General features: G+C 40.5%; 2 protein-coding genes across 3 annotated transcripts; one reads left to right on the top strand and one right to left on the bottom strand.

The window, feature by feature from the left end:
- The first annotated feature begins 9,559 nt into the window (after positions 1-9,559).
- Positions 9,560-12,979, top strand: LOC127776644 (elongator complex protein 4). Its single transcript, XM_052303137.1, has 8 exons — positions 9,560-9,905; positions 10,396-10,646; positions 10,736-10,811; positions 11,290-11,446; positions 11,623-11,703; positions 11,847-12,004; positions 12,096-12,187; positions 12,300-12,979. Exons 1-8 carry the CDS (start codon positions 9,755-9,757, stop codon positions 12,465-12,467), a joined length of 1,134 nt encoding a protein of 377 aa, XP_052159097.1. The 5' UTR covers positions 9,560-9,754; the 3' UTR covers positions 12,468-12,979.
- Positions 12,980-12,997: 18 nt separating this feature from the next.
- LOC127776643 (E3 ubiquitin-protein ligase KEG) lies at positions 12,998-16,745 on the bottom strand. 2 transcript variants are annotated; one of them, XM_052303135.1, is made up of 5 exons: positions 16,515-16,745; positions 15,439-15,807; positions 15,250-15,341; positions 14,502-14,975; positions 12,998-14,212 (listed from the first exon to the last, which is right to left on the bottom strand). In XM_052303135.1, exons 2-5 carry the CDS (start codon positions 15,802-15,804, stop codon positions 13,252-13,254), a joined length of 1,893 nt encoding a protein of 630 aa, XP_052159095.1. In that variant the 5' UTR covers positions 15,805-15,807; positions 16,515-16,745; the 3' UTR covers positions 12,998-13,251. The 2 variants fall into 2 exon arrangements, with proteins under 2 accessions (XP_052159095.1, XP_052159094.1); XM_052303134.1 differs by lacking the exon at positions 16,515-16,745 and having other exon boundaries at positions 15,439-16,482.
- Between the last annotated feature and the right edge of the window lie 1,999 nt (positions 16,746-18,744).

Below are 18,744 nucleotides of genomic sequence, written 5' to 3'. Positions count from 1 at the left end.
ACTACTGCCACAGAACGGGCTAACAATACCGGTTTATAGGCCTATCACTACTGGTTCTCTTTGAAGGTTCACACCGGTAGCAATTTTGGTCTCGGTCGTCTGTTCTCTTGTCAGTTAGCATGATCAATGGAAAATTTTCCTAAATGTTCCTATCAATCGGGAGGAAGACCATGGGCTTATTTTTGATAATATAATTCCCTCTGTGTAGTCTTAGAAGACATTCTTCAATAATGATCTTTCTCTCCTTTTCCGAGTAAATTTAGATGAGAGAGATCTCTTATTTCCTCTTGTTAAATACTACTACGTAGTATGTGTAACTCTTTTTTAATTGTCCTATTTTAATATACTTTTTACTGTGGTAGCTTCTTCTACAGTTTTTTTAAAAAAAAAGTTGATGTTTTATCTTTTTTTTAATTTTCCTATTTTAATATAATTTTTGATGTGGGGCTTCCTCTACAGTGTTTTTTAAAGTTGATCTTAACTAGTAATTAATGCGGTTTAGAAAAAGAAAACAAGTGCTTCATTAAACCATGTATGTTGGCCCATATGGTTTAGAAGAAGACATATACAATCATGTTTCCTCAGTGATTCTTCACGAAGAGTCATGATGGTGAAGAAAGAGAAATAATAGGACGGATGGATATGTGGCCCTCCCACATCCTCTCGTTATTGAATCTCTTTTGTGGTTTTATTTTTTACAAATCAACGTATAAAACGTGCCAATTTTGTCCAATTTCATTTAATATAGCATGAAAGTTCCATGCATTAATTAAAATAGTTGTACAAATATTAAGAGAAAATTAAGATAAGAATTGTGAGAGTCGTTTTGTCCCTGTTAGGGCTTAGGTTTTGGTCTCTCACTGACCTTTGCAGTGAGGAAAATCATTGAGAGTTCTCCGCGCTAAAACACCCTTTGGATCCTCCCTTTTCATATCTCCCAAGTCACTAGTAGATATACGAATGATAAGATTTTCAACCATCAAAACAATGGATTTAATATTCTAAAGTATAATAAATAAAGATAATTCTAAAGATCATACTTAGGTTGAAATAAAAAAAATACGGGAAAGAGGGAAGGAACAAAATAATTTTCATTTTTCCATCAAGTATGACCAATTTTAGGGTTATTATATAAAACCTCTAATTTAAAGTCCCAAGCCATTTTCAACTTCACTTTAATTCTAGCCTTGAATAAGTTCACTTCAGGTCTCTCATCTTGTTCCTTTTCACCAGCAGATCCTGCTCTAACCACACCACGTTTCATTATCGTCTAATACCGTATTATTGTTAGGTCATGTGGACTTTGTCACAATGTTTCTCACCCCTTTGGCCCCTCCCACTGTATGGCGTTGTCTCTTGCCCTCTCCCCTCATAGGTTCCTCCACCGTGCCCAGCCTAGCTATATTCCGTGGCCTAAGCTCACGGGGCTCCGACTTGACCATCCAAAGCTTGGGCTATTCAAATTTAAAAGATTTGTCTCTACTACTCTCTCCATTTACTTTTGATAGGTATATTTTCAAATCTGAAAATTTTATGTTTGATATACATATTTCAATCCAACCACCTATATCATCTTAATGACTTCGTCGAATTTAATGAGTGACTCTCCATTCTTCCGTGCAAAATTGGCTATATGGGTATCGAGAAATGTAAATATTGATAAATCGCTTGTTTATAAGGAATAACTAGTAGCATATTTAAATGGATGATATACTTATCCTTAGTAATTGTGCCAAGATGAAATATTACTATCAAAAGTAGATAGAGTGAGTATCTAAAACCGATGTCATGTTCCTTCCATCCCTTCCTCCCATCACGTGTAGCACGTCCATATGTTCCGTGTGCGTAACTACTTCTGTCAAATAAATATGGGTATATTACTATTACATGTTTGAACTTGTTGGAGAGTTAAAAAGTAAGAGCATATTCAGTAAAGCACCCTAAACTAAACACTCATACAATTTTTGTTTTTGTGTGTGTGGATGTGAAGAAACGAGGTCCATACGGACCTCTAATATACGGCCAAAAATAAGAAGGCCCCCAAATCAACTCGTATATCCTATAGACCTGGGGACTCCACATGCAGGCTGCAGCCCCCAATCGTCTTATTTTCTTTGGCGAGGAAAAATTCTTGATCTCGCGTGCCATTCCATCCTTCCTCAGTCACGCGCCATCATCGTTCTTACACTTTATCCTCCAGCTAGCAACTTCAGCATGGCATGAACTGATCACCATTAGTTTTCTTTCCCTGTAGTAGCAGGCTAGCAGCTAGCTACATGCATGACGATCACCTTTCAATTTCTTTGTATTGTTAGAATTTGTTACTCCATCTGTCTTTAAATATAAGGGATTTTAGTTGGACGTGACACATCCTAGTATAACTGTACTAGGATGTGTCACGTCCAACCAAAATCCCTTATATTTAGGGATGGATGGAGTATATTGTCTTATTGACATGTTGCATATAATCCTGTGGCATAAGTGGCACTTATCAGATCATTTAGAAACAGGAGAAGTGGTTGGGTAGTTGACTTGTCACTCGTTTATAGCTAGCAATCATGCATGTATAGTCTCAAAGAAAAATCATGCATGTGTACGCTACCTTTCAGAAAATATATAATATTCCCTCCGACTTATAATATAAGAGATTTTAGAGAAATGTGCTACATACTTTGTTCAGATTCATAGTATTATAATGTGTCTCTCTAAAATCTCTTATATTATGGGACGGAGGGAGTATATACTACCATGCACATATATGCGGTTTAGAGAGAGAGAAAAGAGAGGGATTAACTATTTTTCAGGATGATCTTGATTGAATTGAAAAGGAAATATAATTAATTAATTCCATCTTTTGACCAGTTCTCGCTTAATTTAATATATTAATTGTGTTATGAAAATAGATGCACAACGGAGACACGAATTTTTACGTGGAAAATACTTGCGGGAAAAAACCACGGGCGCCGACCGGCAATGATCACTATAAAGGAGATGATTACAAACGTAGGGGAATCACAATGGGAACGCCACCCCTTCCTGAATGACTTACAAGAGTATATATAGGGGATAAAAGAAAGACACCTAATAGGACTCCTACTAGGAAACTAATCCGAATATATTGTGGGCCCAAAATTCGGATCACATATTTAACAATCTCCACCTTGAGACGAATTTCCTCTTGTAGCATAAAAACATCAATCACAAAAAATACCTCATGTAGGTAAAATCACCGCGCGCCAAATAGTCTCTAGGACTATACTGTAACACCCACCAAGCTTGAGCAAAGCTCAAACTTAGTAGCAGGAACTGACTTTGTCATCATATCGGCTGGGTTATCATGAGTACTTATCTTGCATACCTTGACGTCACCTTCGGCAATCACACCTCGAATAAAGTGATATCTCACATCAATGTGCTTTGTTCTCTCATGGAACATCTGATCCTTTGTAAGGCATATTGCACTTTGACTATCACAAAATATATTAATGCAAGACGTAACTCCACAAAGCTCAGTGTACAAACCTCTAAGCCAAATAGCTTCTTTACAAGCTTCAGAAATAGCCATATACTCTGCTTCAGTAGTAGATAAGGCAACAGTTGCTTGCAAACTTGCCTTCCAACTAACAGCACATCCTCCAATAGTAAAGACATAACCTGTGAGCGATCTTCTCCTATCTAAATCTCCAGCAAAATCTAAATCCACATAACCAACAAGTCCATCTCTAGATCTCCCAAACTGCAAACAAGCACTAGATGTACCACATAGGTATCTGAAAATCCATTGAACAGCTTTCCAATGCTCTTTGCCAGGATTAGCCATGTATCTACTGACAACACTCAATGCATGTGATAAGTCAGGACGACAACATACCATGGCATACATAAGTGAACCAACTGCACTTGAATAAGGAACTCTAGACATGTACTCAATATCATAATCTGACTATGGACATAAATCTGAAGATGATCTGAAATGTGCAGCTAAAGGAGTACTCACTGGTTTTGCATCATGCATATCTGAAGAACTTTTTCAATATAACCTTTCTGACTAAGATATAACTTGCCAGAATGTCTTTCTCTAGTAATTTCCATACCGAGAATTTTCTTCACTGCACCCAAATCCTTCATCTCAAATTCACTACTCAATTGTGCCTTCAACTTTGCTATCTCTGATTTATCTTTTGCAGCAATCAACATATCATCGACATAAAGAAGCAAATATATAGCTGAACCATCAACAACTTTGAGATAAACACAGCTATCATAATTGGATCTTCTAAACTTCTGAGAAAGCATGAAAGAGTCAAATCTCTTATACCACTGTCTAGGTGACTGCTTCAACCCATAAAGAGATTTCTTCAACCTACAGACTAGGTTCTCTTTTCCAGGAACAACAAAACCTTCAAGTTGCTCCATATAAATGTCCTCTTCTAACTCCCCATGTAAAAATGTAGTCTTAACATCCATTTGCTCTAGTTCATAATCATGCATTGCAACAATACTGAGTAAAGTGCGAATTGAACTATGCTTCACAACAGGGGAAAAGACATCATTGAAATCAATACCTAGAATCTGGCTATAACCTTTAGCAACTAGCCTTGCTTTGTATCTTGCCTCATCACTTGGAGACATACCTTCCTTTCTTTTGAAGATCCACTTGCAATGGATAGGTTTCTTCTCCTTTGGCAACTTCACCAATTCCCAAGTATGATTCTTTTCAAGTGATTCCATCTCATCATGCATAGCAGTTATCCATCTATTGCAATCATCAGAAACAATAGCCTCAGAATATATAGAAGGTTCGGCATTACCTTCAATTTCTTCTGCCACACTCAAAGCATAAGCAACTATGTTCGCTTCTTCAATATATCTTCGAGGAGGTTTAATATTTCTTTTGGGCTTATCTTTTGCAATAGAACGTTTTGGAGACTGATGAACAACAGAAGAATCTGAATCTTCAATAACAGGTGCATCTTGGTTAATAGCAACATCTTCTTTTTCTGGTGCATGCCCTGAACTGATCAAGTGCTCCACCTGCACACTTGCTTTCTCCTGACTCTCAACAGGAACATTAGTAGAAGGTTTGTCATGTAATATAACTGATTCATGGAAGACAACATTTCTACTAATCACAACCTTTTTGGTTTCAGGACACCATAACTTATAGCCCTTCACACCAGACGGATAACCAAGAAAAATGCACTTAATAGCTCTAGGCTCCAATTTACCATTATCAACATGAGCATAAGCAGTACAACCAAATACTCTTAAGTCTGAATAATTTGCTAGGGAACCAGACCATACCTTAATTGGAGTCTTCTTATCAATGACATAACTGGGTGATCGATTGATAAGATAACAAGCAGTGGAAACAGCTTCCGCCCAAAACTGTTTAGGCAAACCTGCATTAGACAACATACAACGGGCCTTTGATATAATTGTCCTGTTCATACGCTCAGCTACGCCGTTTTGTTGAGGTGTGTGAGGAACGGTGTAGTGACGCACAATGCCTTCAGACTTGCAATATGATTTAAATATCTTAGAACAGAACTCCATCCCATTGTCAGTACGAAGGATTTTCACCTTCCTCTCAGTTTGTCTTTCAACCATAGTTTTCCACTCTTTAAACACATCAAAAGCTTGATATTTGTGCTTCAAGAAATAAGGCCAAACTTTTCGCAAATAATCATCAATGATAGTCATCATGTAACGAGCACCTCCAAAAGATGTCTTACGAGCAGGCACCCATAAATCAGAATACACATAATCAAGAATACCTTCAGTAGTATGTGTAGATGTGTTGAACTTCACCCTCTTATGCTTGCCAAATATGCAATGCTCACAAAATTTGAGCTTCCCGATGCTTTGTCCATATAGCAATCCTCGCTTGCTCAATTCTGCCAAACCAATTTCACTCATATGCCCAAGACGCATATGCCAAAGATTAGTAGCATCGGAATTAGATAATGAATCAGAAACTGCTGCAACATTACCTAATATAGTTGTACCTCGCAGATGGTACAGGTTGGTAGATTTAATATCAGCTTTCATCACAACAAGAGAGCCTTTAGTTACCTTCAAAATTCCGTCTCCACCGGAATATTTGTACCCTTTGCGATCAAGAGTACATAAAGAGATGAGACTTCTCTTCAAATTTGGAATATGCCGCACATCTGACAATGTTCTGATACAGCCATCAAACATCTTGATTTGAACTGTTCCAATACCTGCAACCTCGCATGGTGTATCATCACCCATCAAAACAATACCACCTTGCAAAGCTTCATAGGTGGCAAACCAATCCCTATTCGGACACATGTGATAGGTGCATGCAGTATCAAGAATCCACTGGTCACTAGTTTGTGCACAACCAGCATAAGCAACAAGCAATTCTGCATCAGACTTCTCATCAGTAACAACTGTGGCTTTACCTTCCTCTTCTTTCTTACCTTTTGGTATATACTTTCCGGTTCTCTTGTCTTTGTCCTGTAGCTTCCAACACTTAGAGATATCATGTCCATCTCTCTTGCAGTATTTGCATGACTTATACATGCCTCTGGACTTTGATCTCCCACGGTAGCTACTTGAGCTTTTATCTCTTGATTGGTTCTTTGTGTTCTTCTCCTGTTGCCTGCCCCGAACAACCAAGCCTTCTGCTTGTGAATTTGAACCTTCAGAGGTTACCATCTTCTTCATCTTTTCTTTGGCATGCAAAGCATCATAAACTTCTTTCAAAGTTAGAGTATCACGGCTATAAAGTATAGTATCCCTGAAGTTTGCATATGAGCTAGGCAATGAACACAATAGAATAAGGCCTAAATCCTCTTCATCATACTTTACCTCCATAGACTCAAGGTCAGCAACAATTTCCTTGAAAGCGGAGAGATGGTCCATCACAGACTCATCATCTTGCAACTTGTGCAAAAATAACTTTTGCTTCAGGTGCATCTTACTGGTCAGATCCTTAGTCATGCATATCTGTTCCAGCTTCAACCACAGCCCAGCGGCTGTCTCCTCCTTAAGCACCTCCTGCAAAATATTGTTAGATAGATGAAGATGAATATATGACATAGCCTTATGATCCCTTTTCTTCTCATCGTTGGACCAATCCTGAGTCCTCTTATCAAATCCAGAAAGCGTATCATCGAGGTCTTGCTGTGCAAGAACGGCTCGCATCTTCACTTGCCAAAGTGAGAATCTTGTGTCTCGGTCCAGGAGCGGTAGATCATACTTCAAACTCGCCATGGGAATTAATCCTGAATTTGCTGGTAAGAAATTAGGGTAAACTAGCAAAAACGCCGGAAGACACAGGAATAAGGGGATCATTTCCAAAATTTTGCCTAGGCAAGATATGCCCTATTTGCAAGATGGAACGCCTGTTGATATGGTTTTCAATCCCTTAGGAGTACCCTCCCAATGTGGGACAAATATTTGAAAGCTCGCTCGAATTAGTAGGGGATCTCCTAAAGAAACATTCAAGGAGTCAGGTCCACTTACTTTATCTTTCTTTCCAATTTTATGGGGTGGGTTGGTTTGATAAGACCCCTTTTTGCTTTGTTGATAAATAATAAAAAAAAGAGTTTTTTTCTATAACCTGCTTGGTTTATTATAACAAGTCCTAGCAATTTCCTCCTTGGGAAAAAGCCTGAACAGAACAGCCAAGCTCTCGGCTGATTGTTTTAATCCTCGTGACGCGTGCGCTGCTTGTAGTACTCCTCTCACGACGCCTGAGCGGCTGTTGCTGCGGTGCTGCCTTTTCTTCTCGCGCAGGAGTGGGACGAGGCCGACTCGGAGTCGACAGGTAGGGGGCCGAACAGATTGATTCGACGGAACGACGAACACGACGACGCGTGCCACCGATTAGATCGATTTCTTCGATCGGGAAAAATCGCCGGTAGCCGGGACTGCAGTAGATCGATCTCCAATGCTCTGATACCACTTGTTATGAAAATAGATGAATAATGGAGACACGAATTTTTACGTGGAAAACACTTGCGGGAAAAAACCACGGGCGCCGACCGGCAATGATCACTATAGAGGAGATGATTACAAACGTAGGGGAATCACAATGGGAACGCCACCCCTTCCCGTACGGCTTACAAGAGTATATATCGGGGATAAAAGAAAGACACCTAATAGGACTCCTACTAGGAAACTAATCCGAATATATTGTGGGCCCAAAATTCGGATCACATATTTAACAATTTGTAGTGTTTGGTTTAGGAAAAGGTGGAATAATTAACTATACCATCACACCGATAGTTGTTCTCTTTCTACTTCTTAATACAGCAATCCGTTGTAATTTCTTAAAAAAGAAGACAGAAAAACTAATGGATAGAATTCCGTCGGAAGGGATATACTACTTAATATAACGAACACCCCAACAACCCATATCCGTTTCTTCTTCCCCAGATATATCTCTCATCCTCATTTCTCTCTGTCCTCCATCCCCACCACCACACCCCCCTTGCCCCCCCACCCCGCGCGGACTCCTCCACTCTAATCAATATGGCATCCCTTCGCGTTCTCAACAGCCAGCGGTAATGCAGGGTCAGTAGTTCTCAGCGTGAGGGTAATCTCAGAGTTTATGCGGGTCTCTGAGGTTGTCGCATCGTACTCCTCGCTAGCTCCTTGTGCTGCTTCCTTTATTGTGGGTAGGTAAGTCATCCTCGACTGGTATCAAGTATCAGTCATGATATGTCTAGGGTATCATGGCTGATACCAAGTATCAGGCCTGGTACCACGGAGAATCATGAATGATGCCCACAAATATCAGCCCTAGTACCCAGGTACCAAGATTTGATACCTAGGTACCAGCCGGTACCCATAGGTACCAGGTACGAACCGAGTGTGAGAGGGAGCACACGTCATCGCCGCTAGACCGACCAGTGAGCCCCTTGCTGTCATCTCCTATCCTCTTCTCCCTTCCTCTCCTTAACATGCCCCTTCCCTTCCCTTCTGTTGATGTAGCTGGCGAGACAAGGGAAAAAATAAGTGCATTTGCTATCCGCTTGCACGTTAAAGCTCAGCTAGACATAGGAAAGGAAGAGGGAGGAGTCACTTAAGTATCCCGTCCTAACTGGATCCTATCATCTAGTCGCTCTCTAAAAAAATGACTGAGAATTAACAAACGGATAATAAATACTAGGTCGGTATACCGTTGGTCCCAAGGAACATTTTAAGTGATGATATCACACAGACATAAGTATGATGCCTTAAACTCTAGTACCTACCATGTTGATGCTGATGATACCATAGGTAACACACTTAGTGCCGATGATACCAGATACGATACCTATACGTAACACATCTAGTACCTAGATACCATACTAACATCATGATGATGTCGACAAACATACTCCCTCCGTCTCATAAAAAAGTAACCTAGGATAAGATGTGATATTTTCTGATACAAAGAATTTATACAGTAGGAAATATCACATCTCATTTTATGTTGGTTTTTTATGGGACGGGAGGAGTAATCGGTGAACTAATATACTGTGAAATTAATTAGTGGGCTTGGCCCAAACAAGAAATAGCCCAAGCAAATAGCCCATGTGGTCTTCGTAGTGAGGCACCGCCGTCGCCTCGCCCTCGACCCCTCCCGCCGCCGTGGGTTTCCGCCTCGTTCTCGAGCGCTCTCGCCGCCGCCGCGGCCTCCTCGCTGCGGTCTTCTCCCTTCCTTCTTCTAGTCTAAGCCGCCGCTGTGAAGTGGAGCTCGATCTGTGCCCCGTGAAACTTCGCCGCCAACTCCATGGCCGCCGCCGCCGGAGGCCAGACCGTCGGCCGGAGCAGCTTCTCTCGAGCAGCGGCACCTCATGTGGCGTCCTCATCCACCGCCGCAGGAGTCAAGCTTGGTCCTAATGGCGCCGCCTTCGTCTCCTCGGGCATCCCCGACCTCGACAGTAAGCAGATTCTTGCTTGCAGACCCTTTTTATTGTTTTGCTGAATTAAAATCTTGCGTTTTTTTTTCTGTTCTACTAACGCGATTATTCCTATTTATGTAAGAAATTCCTTTTATCTTTAGGTCACTTCACATGCTTGGTTGTTACCTAGGAGATTAGGGAAAGGGTGCTAATTGGAGTATTATTTCATAGTACAATATATGCTACTACTAACTATTTTTGCAAATGCAATGTGCGTAGTTTTGTTAGGAATCAAATAAAATTGCTTCGATGATATATCTTGATCACCTGCATTACTTGTTATTTTAGGAGTACAAATTCCTTTCAATATTTTGTGTTTAGCCATGTATAGATGCCGTGAGGAAAGGTTGGTTCTTGCGGTGAGTTTAATGGGGTAAAACCTTTAAACTGGAAAAAAAAGCTGATGCTCTTATGAGTTATGGTGATGTGCAATTCAGTTCACCATAATTTACTAGTTTAACGGATGCAGGGATTCTAGGTGGGGGTTTTCTTATTGGATCAGTTGTAATGATCATGGAGGACTCTGATGCGCCTCACCACCTCCTACTGCTTCGAAGCTTCATGGCGCAGGGTGTTGTGCACAAACAACCGCTGCTCTTCGCAGGACCTATGAAGGAACCCCGCTTGTTCCTTGGTACATTACCTGCTGTTGCATCTTCAAAGGAGGATGGACGACAAAGAGGGATGGGGGCTGGAACAAGTAGCGATGGCCGAACAAGTGTATGTCTCGAGGAAGAATATTTGGCAGTCAACTTGAGCCCTGAAAAGTGTTATTATTTTAATGTTGATCTCGACATGTAATTGTGTAGGACGAGGCTTTGAGGATAGCTTGGCAGTACAAGAAATACTTTGGAGAAGAGAAGACTTCTCATGCTGAACACAGAGGTGATACTATTATTTCCTTTGTATTCTTGTTGGCCATGAATACGCAAAAAAGCATGCTTGTAAACATTTTTGAGGATACGCAAGAAAACAAAATAAATAATATTGTTCGTGAATGGATTTTGTCTGAGCCCTTAGCTTCTATAATCTACTTATTCCTAAGCACCATTGTTGTCACTGACACCTGAGCTGGGCATTAGGATACATTTAAGGCGTGGATGATGATGATAAGAGATTCCCACCATATCATAAGATTCGCGTTCTTTCTTGAAAATCGACATTTCTCCAAATCCAGAAGAAAGATGGGATTCTAGGATTATCCTTTTGGGCAAAGACCTAAATGCATAATATTAGCATACTTCAGGATAATAGCAATGTTCATAATACCTATCAGTTTGCTTTAAAAGTGTTTTTTATTAGCTATCATCACTGTCTATCAAGATGTTTGTCAAAGTTCTGACTCAGTTTAGTATAATTGCAGACAACAAGCAAGAATTTAGCAATGATTTTGATTTACGGAAGCCCTTGGAAAGGCATTTACTTAATGCTCAGAATATTGAATGTGTTAGCACTCAAGAAGGAGACACTCTTGGTGTCCTCCAGGACCGTTGTTCCACATTCTTGTCCAAACTTCCGAGGTAAGGGTTCTTGTCTCTATGTTCAGACGGTTTTTCTGAAGGAAAATCATTCTAACATTGCAATGCCATGTTACCATAAATTCGTCTACCATAATATTTTTTTTATTAACATAAAATTTGATGGCATGTACCATATTCGTTATTACTCGTGAATTTATTTTGTTATTGGTGTTCAGAAAAGATGGTGGAAATGCGCATGCTGGACGGATTGCTATACAATCACTATGTGCACCACAATGCGGATACTTTGAGAAGGAAAGTATTTAATGCGACTGATGTCTATTAGTCTTGATTGGTTGCTGCGATGCATTGAATCTTTTTTCAGACCAATTTATATATTTTCACCTTTCTAATATCATCGTTATGTACTTGCAACTAATTATATTTGTGTATTGCAGGACTGGGACATGGTCTCATTTATCAGATCGCTGAAGGCCATGGTTCGTGCATCTAATGCAGTTGCTGTTATAACATTTCCAAATACAGTTTTATCAAGCTCCTTTTGTAAGAGATGGCAGCACCTGGCGGACACACTTCTGTCAATCAAAGCAATTCCAGGTAAGCAAGCATGGCCCTTTAAAGTATGTCATGTGATTGCTATTTTGATCAACTATATCCTTTATTAAGTTTCCATTTTATTTGTCACCAGATGAGGACAAAGAGTTAGCAAAACTCCTCACTGGATATCAGGATATGGTTGGTTTTTTACATGTGCATAAGGTGGCACAGACTAATAGCCAGGTATCAAAGCTTTCATGATTGTTTTTTTTTTCCACGAATTAAGCTTTCATAATAGTTGTATAAACAAAACTTTGCACTCTCTCGTTTCAATGCCTTTCTTATCAACAAGCAGGTCCCCGTCATATTGGAGGCGTCCACGTTTTCTCTGAAGTTGCGCAAGAGGAGGTCGCTGGTGTTAGAACGGTTGAATCAAGCTCCAGTGGATGGATCAGGTGGTCCTTCACTTGATGCATCTGGCAGTTGCTCCTCATCCTCACAAGGTTCACAGCTTGATTTCTAGTTCAGATGCTGAACCTGGTCTCCGAGAAGATGGGAAGGCCTTCACACGAGCTTCACAGTATCACTTGATGACTAGTAGCTTTCATGTTTCAGCTGAGAGGATGCTCAGAAAAAGTATTGACACAGAAGGTTCTGGTGTTGTGTAATTGTTGCTCTCTGGAAAAATGTAGTTTGTAGAGGTTTAGTTCTTTACAAATTAGGCAATTTGGTGGATAGTATCAGCCAGTCCAATCCCATGTATGGTTCAGTTGTGGACTTCTGCTATACAAACTCTTTTGTTAATCAGGTTGAAATTGTACTACCTCTGTCCAAAAAGACTTCATTTCTAGCGACGAATCTGGACAAGTACTAGGAATGAAGTCCTTTCGGAAAGAAGGTATATTATATGCAGAATTGCAGATGATGCCATATAATTTCCGATGTTGATTGTGTTGCCAGCGTTTATGGCAATTTTCATCCATATTCGCATGCCGTTCATCACGTTGCAGATGCAACTGCAAATTGATAGATCGGGAACAGAAAATCCAGGGATACTGAGAGATTGCAGTGTAATGACAAAAGCAAAAGACAGTATCAGGATTTGGACTGCAAGCCTACAATTTACAGACATAAGCACAGAACATGTTTTTGTGAACATGGAGATGATAGTAGAGTGAAGGTGGAAATATTTACAGGTCTTGTGGCAAGACAAGTTTCAGGTCTAAGTATGAACTACGATTTGCTTGGGCGTTGCATTATCCAGTAGTTCTGAAACTCTCCATCTTGCACTGGTTTTGATTTTCATTTTATCCAGAAAGCGTAGGACCGTCTCTAAACAGCATGTTTGCCACAGTTGGAGGGAGCCATGCTGCATTGGCATTGTTTTGCACTTCTTGCTGCTGTAGTTGCTGATGATCACTCTGATCAGAGACGCTGGCAACCTTTCGACTTCTTGGCCGAGCAATGCCCTTCCCAACAAAGATGCCTAGCTTCAGAGCGGTGAAGAAACCTACAGCAATGAACAGCGGCCTGACCGCCCAATGGAAATCCTCGAGGTGCTCGTATTTCTTCACGATCCCCTCACACTTGTCAAAGCTCACCACCTCAACCTCAGAGGGATCTGCCAAGCAACTGCATACTTCACCAAGGTTAAATTTGCCTGGAAATTTTATGACAAGGCATCCATTTGGTAGTATCTGCGAAATACGGCCTGTAGCCAGTCCTCCACCTCTCTTTCGCTGCCATTCAAACTGTGGGCTTGAAATATTGGCTTTCAGCCGCACAAACTGCCCAACACAGTAGGCTTCAGCCATTTGAAGGTCAGAGTATTCACCCTTCCAGAGGGTGTCCACTCCAATCAGACCTACATAAACAGTACCACTACGGTCAATGCTATGAAGAATTCCAACCTGAGATCGCTTCTTCTCATCCTCCCTAAGCCGTACCCAGTCTCCAGCAGCGAAACCATAGGTTACCCTTTCCACTGTTGAAGAGCGAACCTTCAAAGGATCATGTAAACCATGGATCCTTACAAGAATGTAGCCATCACGCTCTCCATTATCCTCCATTCCAACTATGGTTCCATCAGGGACTTCCATGGTTGTTGGACTACAAGTGTTTTTAAGCTTTCTCGAGCGAACCTTGTCTCCCACTTGCAACTTGTCCTTGAAGAATGACCAGTTAGTGCGGCTTGGCAGGGCTGGACTGACCATCCTTAGATTTTCAGAATTTCCCTGGTCAGTATTTTCGTAATCTACGTCTTTTGCACTGATCAACATTAAAAAGAAATAATTAGGACAACATGTAATCCAAGTTACTGCTATGGGACAGTAAAGAATTATGCAAAGGAAAAAAATGCATATAAATATATAAGATACTTCAAATTACAACAAGCTAACAGAATACAAGTATTAAAACACACAATTCCATGGATTCACATATTTAGCACCGATTAGCTTTTGTAAATTATAGTATATAAGCAAAAAAAATAACTCAATGGCAATTCAATCAAAATGTAAATTGTTGAACATGAAAAGCAGGATAATAAGCATGTTACCTCTCAAATGCATCTAAAATATCAGTCATCTGGGGGCGGTCTCTAAAGTCATATTCAAAGCATCCAGAAAGGACATTCTCTATTGCTGGAGGCAAATTGTATGGAAAAATTGGTTTTTCTTTCTTCAGGACAACCAACTGATAAACCTCATCTGGTGATTTGCCACGCCATGGTTGAATGCCACTCAACATCTCAAGGATGCTGCAGGCAAAACCCCATGAGTCTGTCTCATAGCTAATTGGCCCTCTAATGCTTGGTTGCCATTGTTCTGGGGCCATGTAATTTGGAGTTCCAAGTCGTTGGATAAGATCTGGATTAGGCAGTGAGAGCCCAAACAGCAAGGACGGAATTCCAAAATCACCCAGCACAGCATGGTCATGTTCATCAAGGAGAAAATTACAGGGCTTAAGATTTAGAATCAATATTCCTCTTGAGTGCAGGTCTATAATGCCACGGGCCAAATCAGCACCATATCTGTGAATTAAAAAGATATATAAGAAACATTCTGAAGAAAATAAGCACGAAATTCCTCTAAATAGACCATAATCACTCTCAGAAATCAATAAGAACTTGTGCCAATGCTAAAATGAGAAAGGAAATCAGACAAATAATCCAACCAACCAAGTCAGCAGTCAGAACATCAATAGGAAGTTGCAAACTACATGCTGAAATCCTAAGGTTCAATTTGTAATGCGTTGATCATGGCAATATTAGTATATGTGATAAACTGTGGGAAATTCTACCGTACCTTAAAACATCTGATAAAGGGATCCTTCCACCTTTAAGCCGGGCCATCTTATCTCCAATGGATCCTTCGTAAAACTTCATTGCTATACAAATCTAAAAAACCATGATACAAAATAAGCTATTAGGCTGGCCTGATGTGCAAAGATAATCAAGACAAGAAAGATCAACACACCACTAATAGCATACATACCCTTCCATTCTGTGTTGAGATGCCATGTAGGAAGCACACATTGCTTAGACCTTGGCATTTGCTAAAGATCTCGTCAAACCTCACTGAGAAGGCTTGCAGTTGGTCCTCTCTAATTGGATGCAACATCTTCACAGCGACCTCATGGTACCGATCATGATCCTCTGTCCTCTGATGGTGGGTTGCAATCCAAACATCCCCAAATGGACCTCTCCCTATCCGGTGCTGCAAAGTCAGCACGCTCGGGTCGATCCACGGACTTATCTGGCTCGGGCCCGAGAAGACTGTACGGTAAAGATCAGGGTCCCTCTCAAGCAACATGTATTCGAACGATTCATCTGACTGCGAATCAGATCTTTGCCCTGCCATTTCCTGCCAACACAATTTCGCCATTAAGCACTCAGGCAACATTCAACTTTCTATGTTCTCACCAAGATTTTCTTGTTTCTGGAGCACAGCACTCCACCAAATGAAACTCAACCCAATTTTCTGTGGCTGAAACTAGTAGCATCAGAAATCCAAAACTTTTTTAGTGGGGTAAAGTACTAGAAGCTTTTCTTTTTTGCAATTACACGGCAGACAAACGCACACACACCACTACTCACGTGACACCACACTCACACCCCCGCATATACACCACTTAACATAGGCTCTAAGAGACGGACACCAGCCGCACATCCCTGATCTTACTAAAATCCTTTTGAAAGTCCACATGCATATGCGTAATATTCACGGGCACCAGGATTTAACCGTGCTTGCCGGGGAATGTGGTCACTCCAAGCTCAAGCAAGAACAGCTCAGTAACCAGTAAGGATCACTCAACCCGGCCAATTTGGCCATTACAATAACGCAAAAAGTCAATGGGGCACGAGAGCAGAGGAGGACATAACGCCGGGGAATCGGTGTTCAGCCGATTAATTCCCCAATCCTCTCTTCAAGCAAACTGCCATCTAGTAACCTGTACGGGTTAACAAATTGGGTGTGGAATGGAAGATACCGCACAAAATCCATTGTTCGCCCGGATGGATCTCCAATCTATGACGGCTCATGAAGTAGCAAAGGGAAGGAGAAACGGATACCTTCAATTCGGTTAGAGGAGCAAGCAGGCCTGCCACGTCGCCCCCCAACTCCAAACCTGCTCGCCGGCGGCGGCAGCGCGCGCGAGGAGGCGGCACAGGGAGGGTGGGAGGCTGCGGCGGGGTCGGGGGAGGAGACGACGCCGTCCGCGCACCTGCCGACCCGCTCCGCTCGCCGGCCGCGCGCGCGAGGGAGGAGAGGAGAGCGAGCGAGCGAGAGAGGGAGAGAAAGGAGGTGTGGAGTAGAACTGTAGAAGAAGCGGGGGCCGGGGGAAGGAGGGGAAGCGGTGGAGGGGGGAGCGAGGGCATTTTGGTCATTTCCTTTTTCGAGTTATTTAATTTTTTTAAACAGTTATTTGAATATTACTTGGAAATAAAACTTGTTATTTCCTCGATCTCAAAATATAAAAACGGAACTTATCCGGACTAAATTCTTATATTTTAAGAAAAAGGAAATACTAACTATCAACATTGAGTTCTAACTTGTAATTCAAGACTCATGAGGCATAAAATTTTTCCTTTTCTTTAAGAAAAAAAAGGAAGGATATACAAGTAATTTACAACATCATTAAAACGCAAACTGACCCATACTAAAAGTTATTCCCTCCATCCCATAATATAAGGGATTTTGATTTTTTTTTTCTTGCACTGTTTAACCATTCGTCTTATTCAAAAAAATTTGGAATTATTATTTATTTTTTTTGACTTACTTTATTATCCAAAGTATTTTAAGCACAACTTTTCGTTTTTTATATTTGCAAAAGAAATTGAATAAGACGAGTGGTTAAACAGCAAGCAAAAACTCAAAATCCCTTATATTATGGGATGGAGGGAGTATGCCATATTTTTAAAAATTCTTGATTTTTGTTTGTACGGTTCCCAAGCTTCCAAGCAACACCTTTTCGTGCAAAAAGAAAATTATATTTTTTTTTCTTGAAATACATTTGTAAAACAACTTTATAAAATTTTACAAGCTAATGCATTCATTTATACTCTTAAGATATCACAAAGATCAGATTATCCATGGATCAATCAATTTCAGTTATCTTAAATGGGCCCTAATATTTCAGGATTAAAATATCGAGGGTAATAAACAGGTGTAAAATCTTAACGTAGAGATGATATATCAAAGATACGCAACATTGGGGGAATATTTTTTTATTTTTTTGAACCTTTTTTATTTTAAATACTTATTTTAAAATCTGAATCTTTTAATCACGCTAGCCAAACTACCATGACAAAAGCCGGTCTCGCTAGTGTGATAGAGGTATTTGGCTACGCCGGTCTCGTTGGTGTGGTAGCGTTATTTGGTTACACCGCTTTTGCTGGCGTGGCAGGATAAAACTGTTACACCTACTTCAGGTGACGTGTCAGTGTTGTTTTGCCACGCCAGACGGGCTGGCATGGTCAGAAGGTTTAGATTTTGGAAATTAATTTTGAAAAGGTTTACTTTTAAAATTAAAAATTAAAAAGGTTCAAAAAAATCCAGTCAGGGATCCCACATTAGTCCACTTTTGAGTATTTTTGTTTTGCTTTTAACCAAACACTTTTAGTTTTACTTGATGCAAGATGCAACCACTGGTTTTCCAAGGGAATGATGAGGCTACAAAACTTTATTTCAGTGCCGTCATTTTGGACTGCAAATGGTTGGTAATTGCTATACCAAGTACTAAGATTGTTGAAATACTGTCTCAGGCGCAACATATTATTATTCCCTACTTCTCCATCCTTCTCGACCATGCTGTGGTGCTATCATTTGTGTGGTAAAAAAAGGTTGCTAGTTGATGAAAGATTCAGTGATTCACTTTGTCTATATAATTGACCCTTTGTTTCCACAGCAAAAGATGGTAAAATTTGATGGCACTAAGCAAGGAAATTCAGAAGCAGAGCAGAGTTACATTCAGTTAATAGTAACTCAGTAATAACAGATGATTTGATTTGACATAGTCACTATTACTAACTTAAGTAGATGATTTGACATCCAACTGAACAGCTGAACCTACACCACTAATTATTAATCATTTTGCTGATTTTGTGCCCTTTCCTCCCTGAAAAGCTGAAAGCCAAACCAAAGAGGATTTGGTTATCTGAAGATTTGGTATGGTCCAAAAATATCTAAGCACACTTGATTGCCTTCTAAAGAGCTCTGGACTAAAGCCTCTGTCTGACTGTCAGCAAAGGAATCCTAGTACTATTATCTCTCTATTTTACTTCAGTGCAACAAGACACAACA

The sequence above is a fragment of the Oryza glaberrima genome, chromosome 6, assembly GCF_000147395.1.
Source record: "Oryza glaberrima chromosome 6, OglaRS2, whole genome shotgun sequence".
NCBI classification, from domain to species: domain Eukaryota; kingdom Viridiplantae; phylum Streptophyta; class Magnoliopsida; order Poales; family Poaceae; genus Oryza; species Oryza glaberrima.
Note: the sequence above shows the minus strand (reverse complement) of the source record. Positions and strands in the feature narration are given on the sequence as shown.

What these genes read in the sequence shown, in the direction of transcription:
- LOC127776644 (XM_052303137.1), top strand. Translation starts at nt 9,755, where the DNA reads ATGGCCGCCGCCGCCGGAGGCCAGACCGTCGGCCGGAGCAGCTTCTCT. An exon ending in GGGCATCCCCGACCTCGACA is followed by an intron (nt 9,906 to 10,395) that starts GTAAGCAGATTC and finishes TAACGGATGCAG; the next exon opens with GGATTCTAGGTGGGGGTTTT. An exon ending in TTCTTGTCCAAACTTCCGAG is followed by an intron (nt 11,447 to 11,622) that starts GTAAGGGTTCTT and finishes ATTGGTGTTCAG; the next exon opens with AAAAGATGGTGGAAATGCGC.
- LOC127776643 (XM_052303134.1), bottom strand. Translation starts at nt 15,846, where the DNA reads ATGTTGCCTGAGTGCTTAATGGCGAAATTGTGTTGGCAGGAAATGGCA. An exon ending in CCTTTATCAGATGTTTTAAG is followed by an intron (nt 14,976 to 15,249) that starts GTACGGTAGAAT and finishes TTTAATTCACAG; the next exon opens with ATATGGTGCTGATTTGGCCC. An exon ending in ATTTTAGATGCATTTGAGAG is followed by an intron (nt 14,213 to 14,501) that starts GTAACATGCTTA and finishes AATGTTGATCAG; the next exon opens with TGCAAAAGACGTAGATTACG.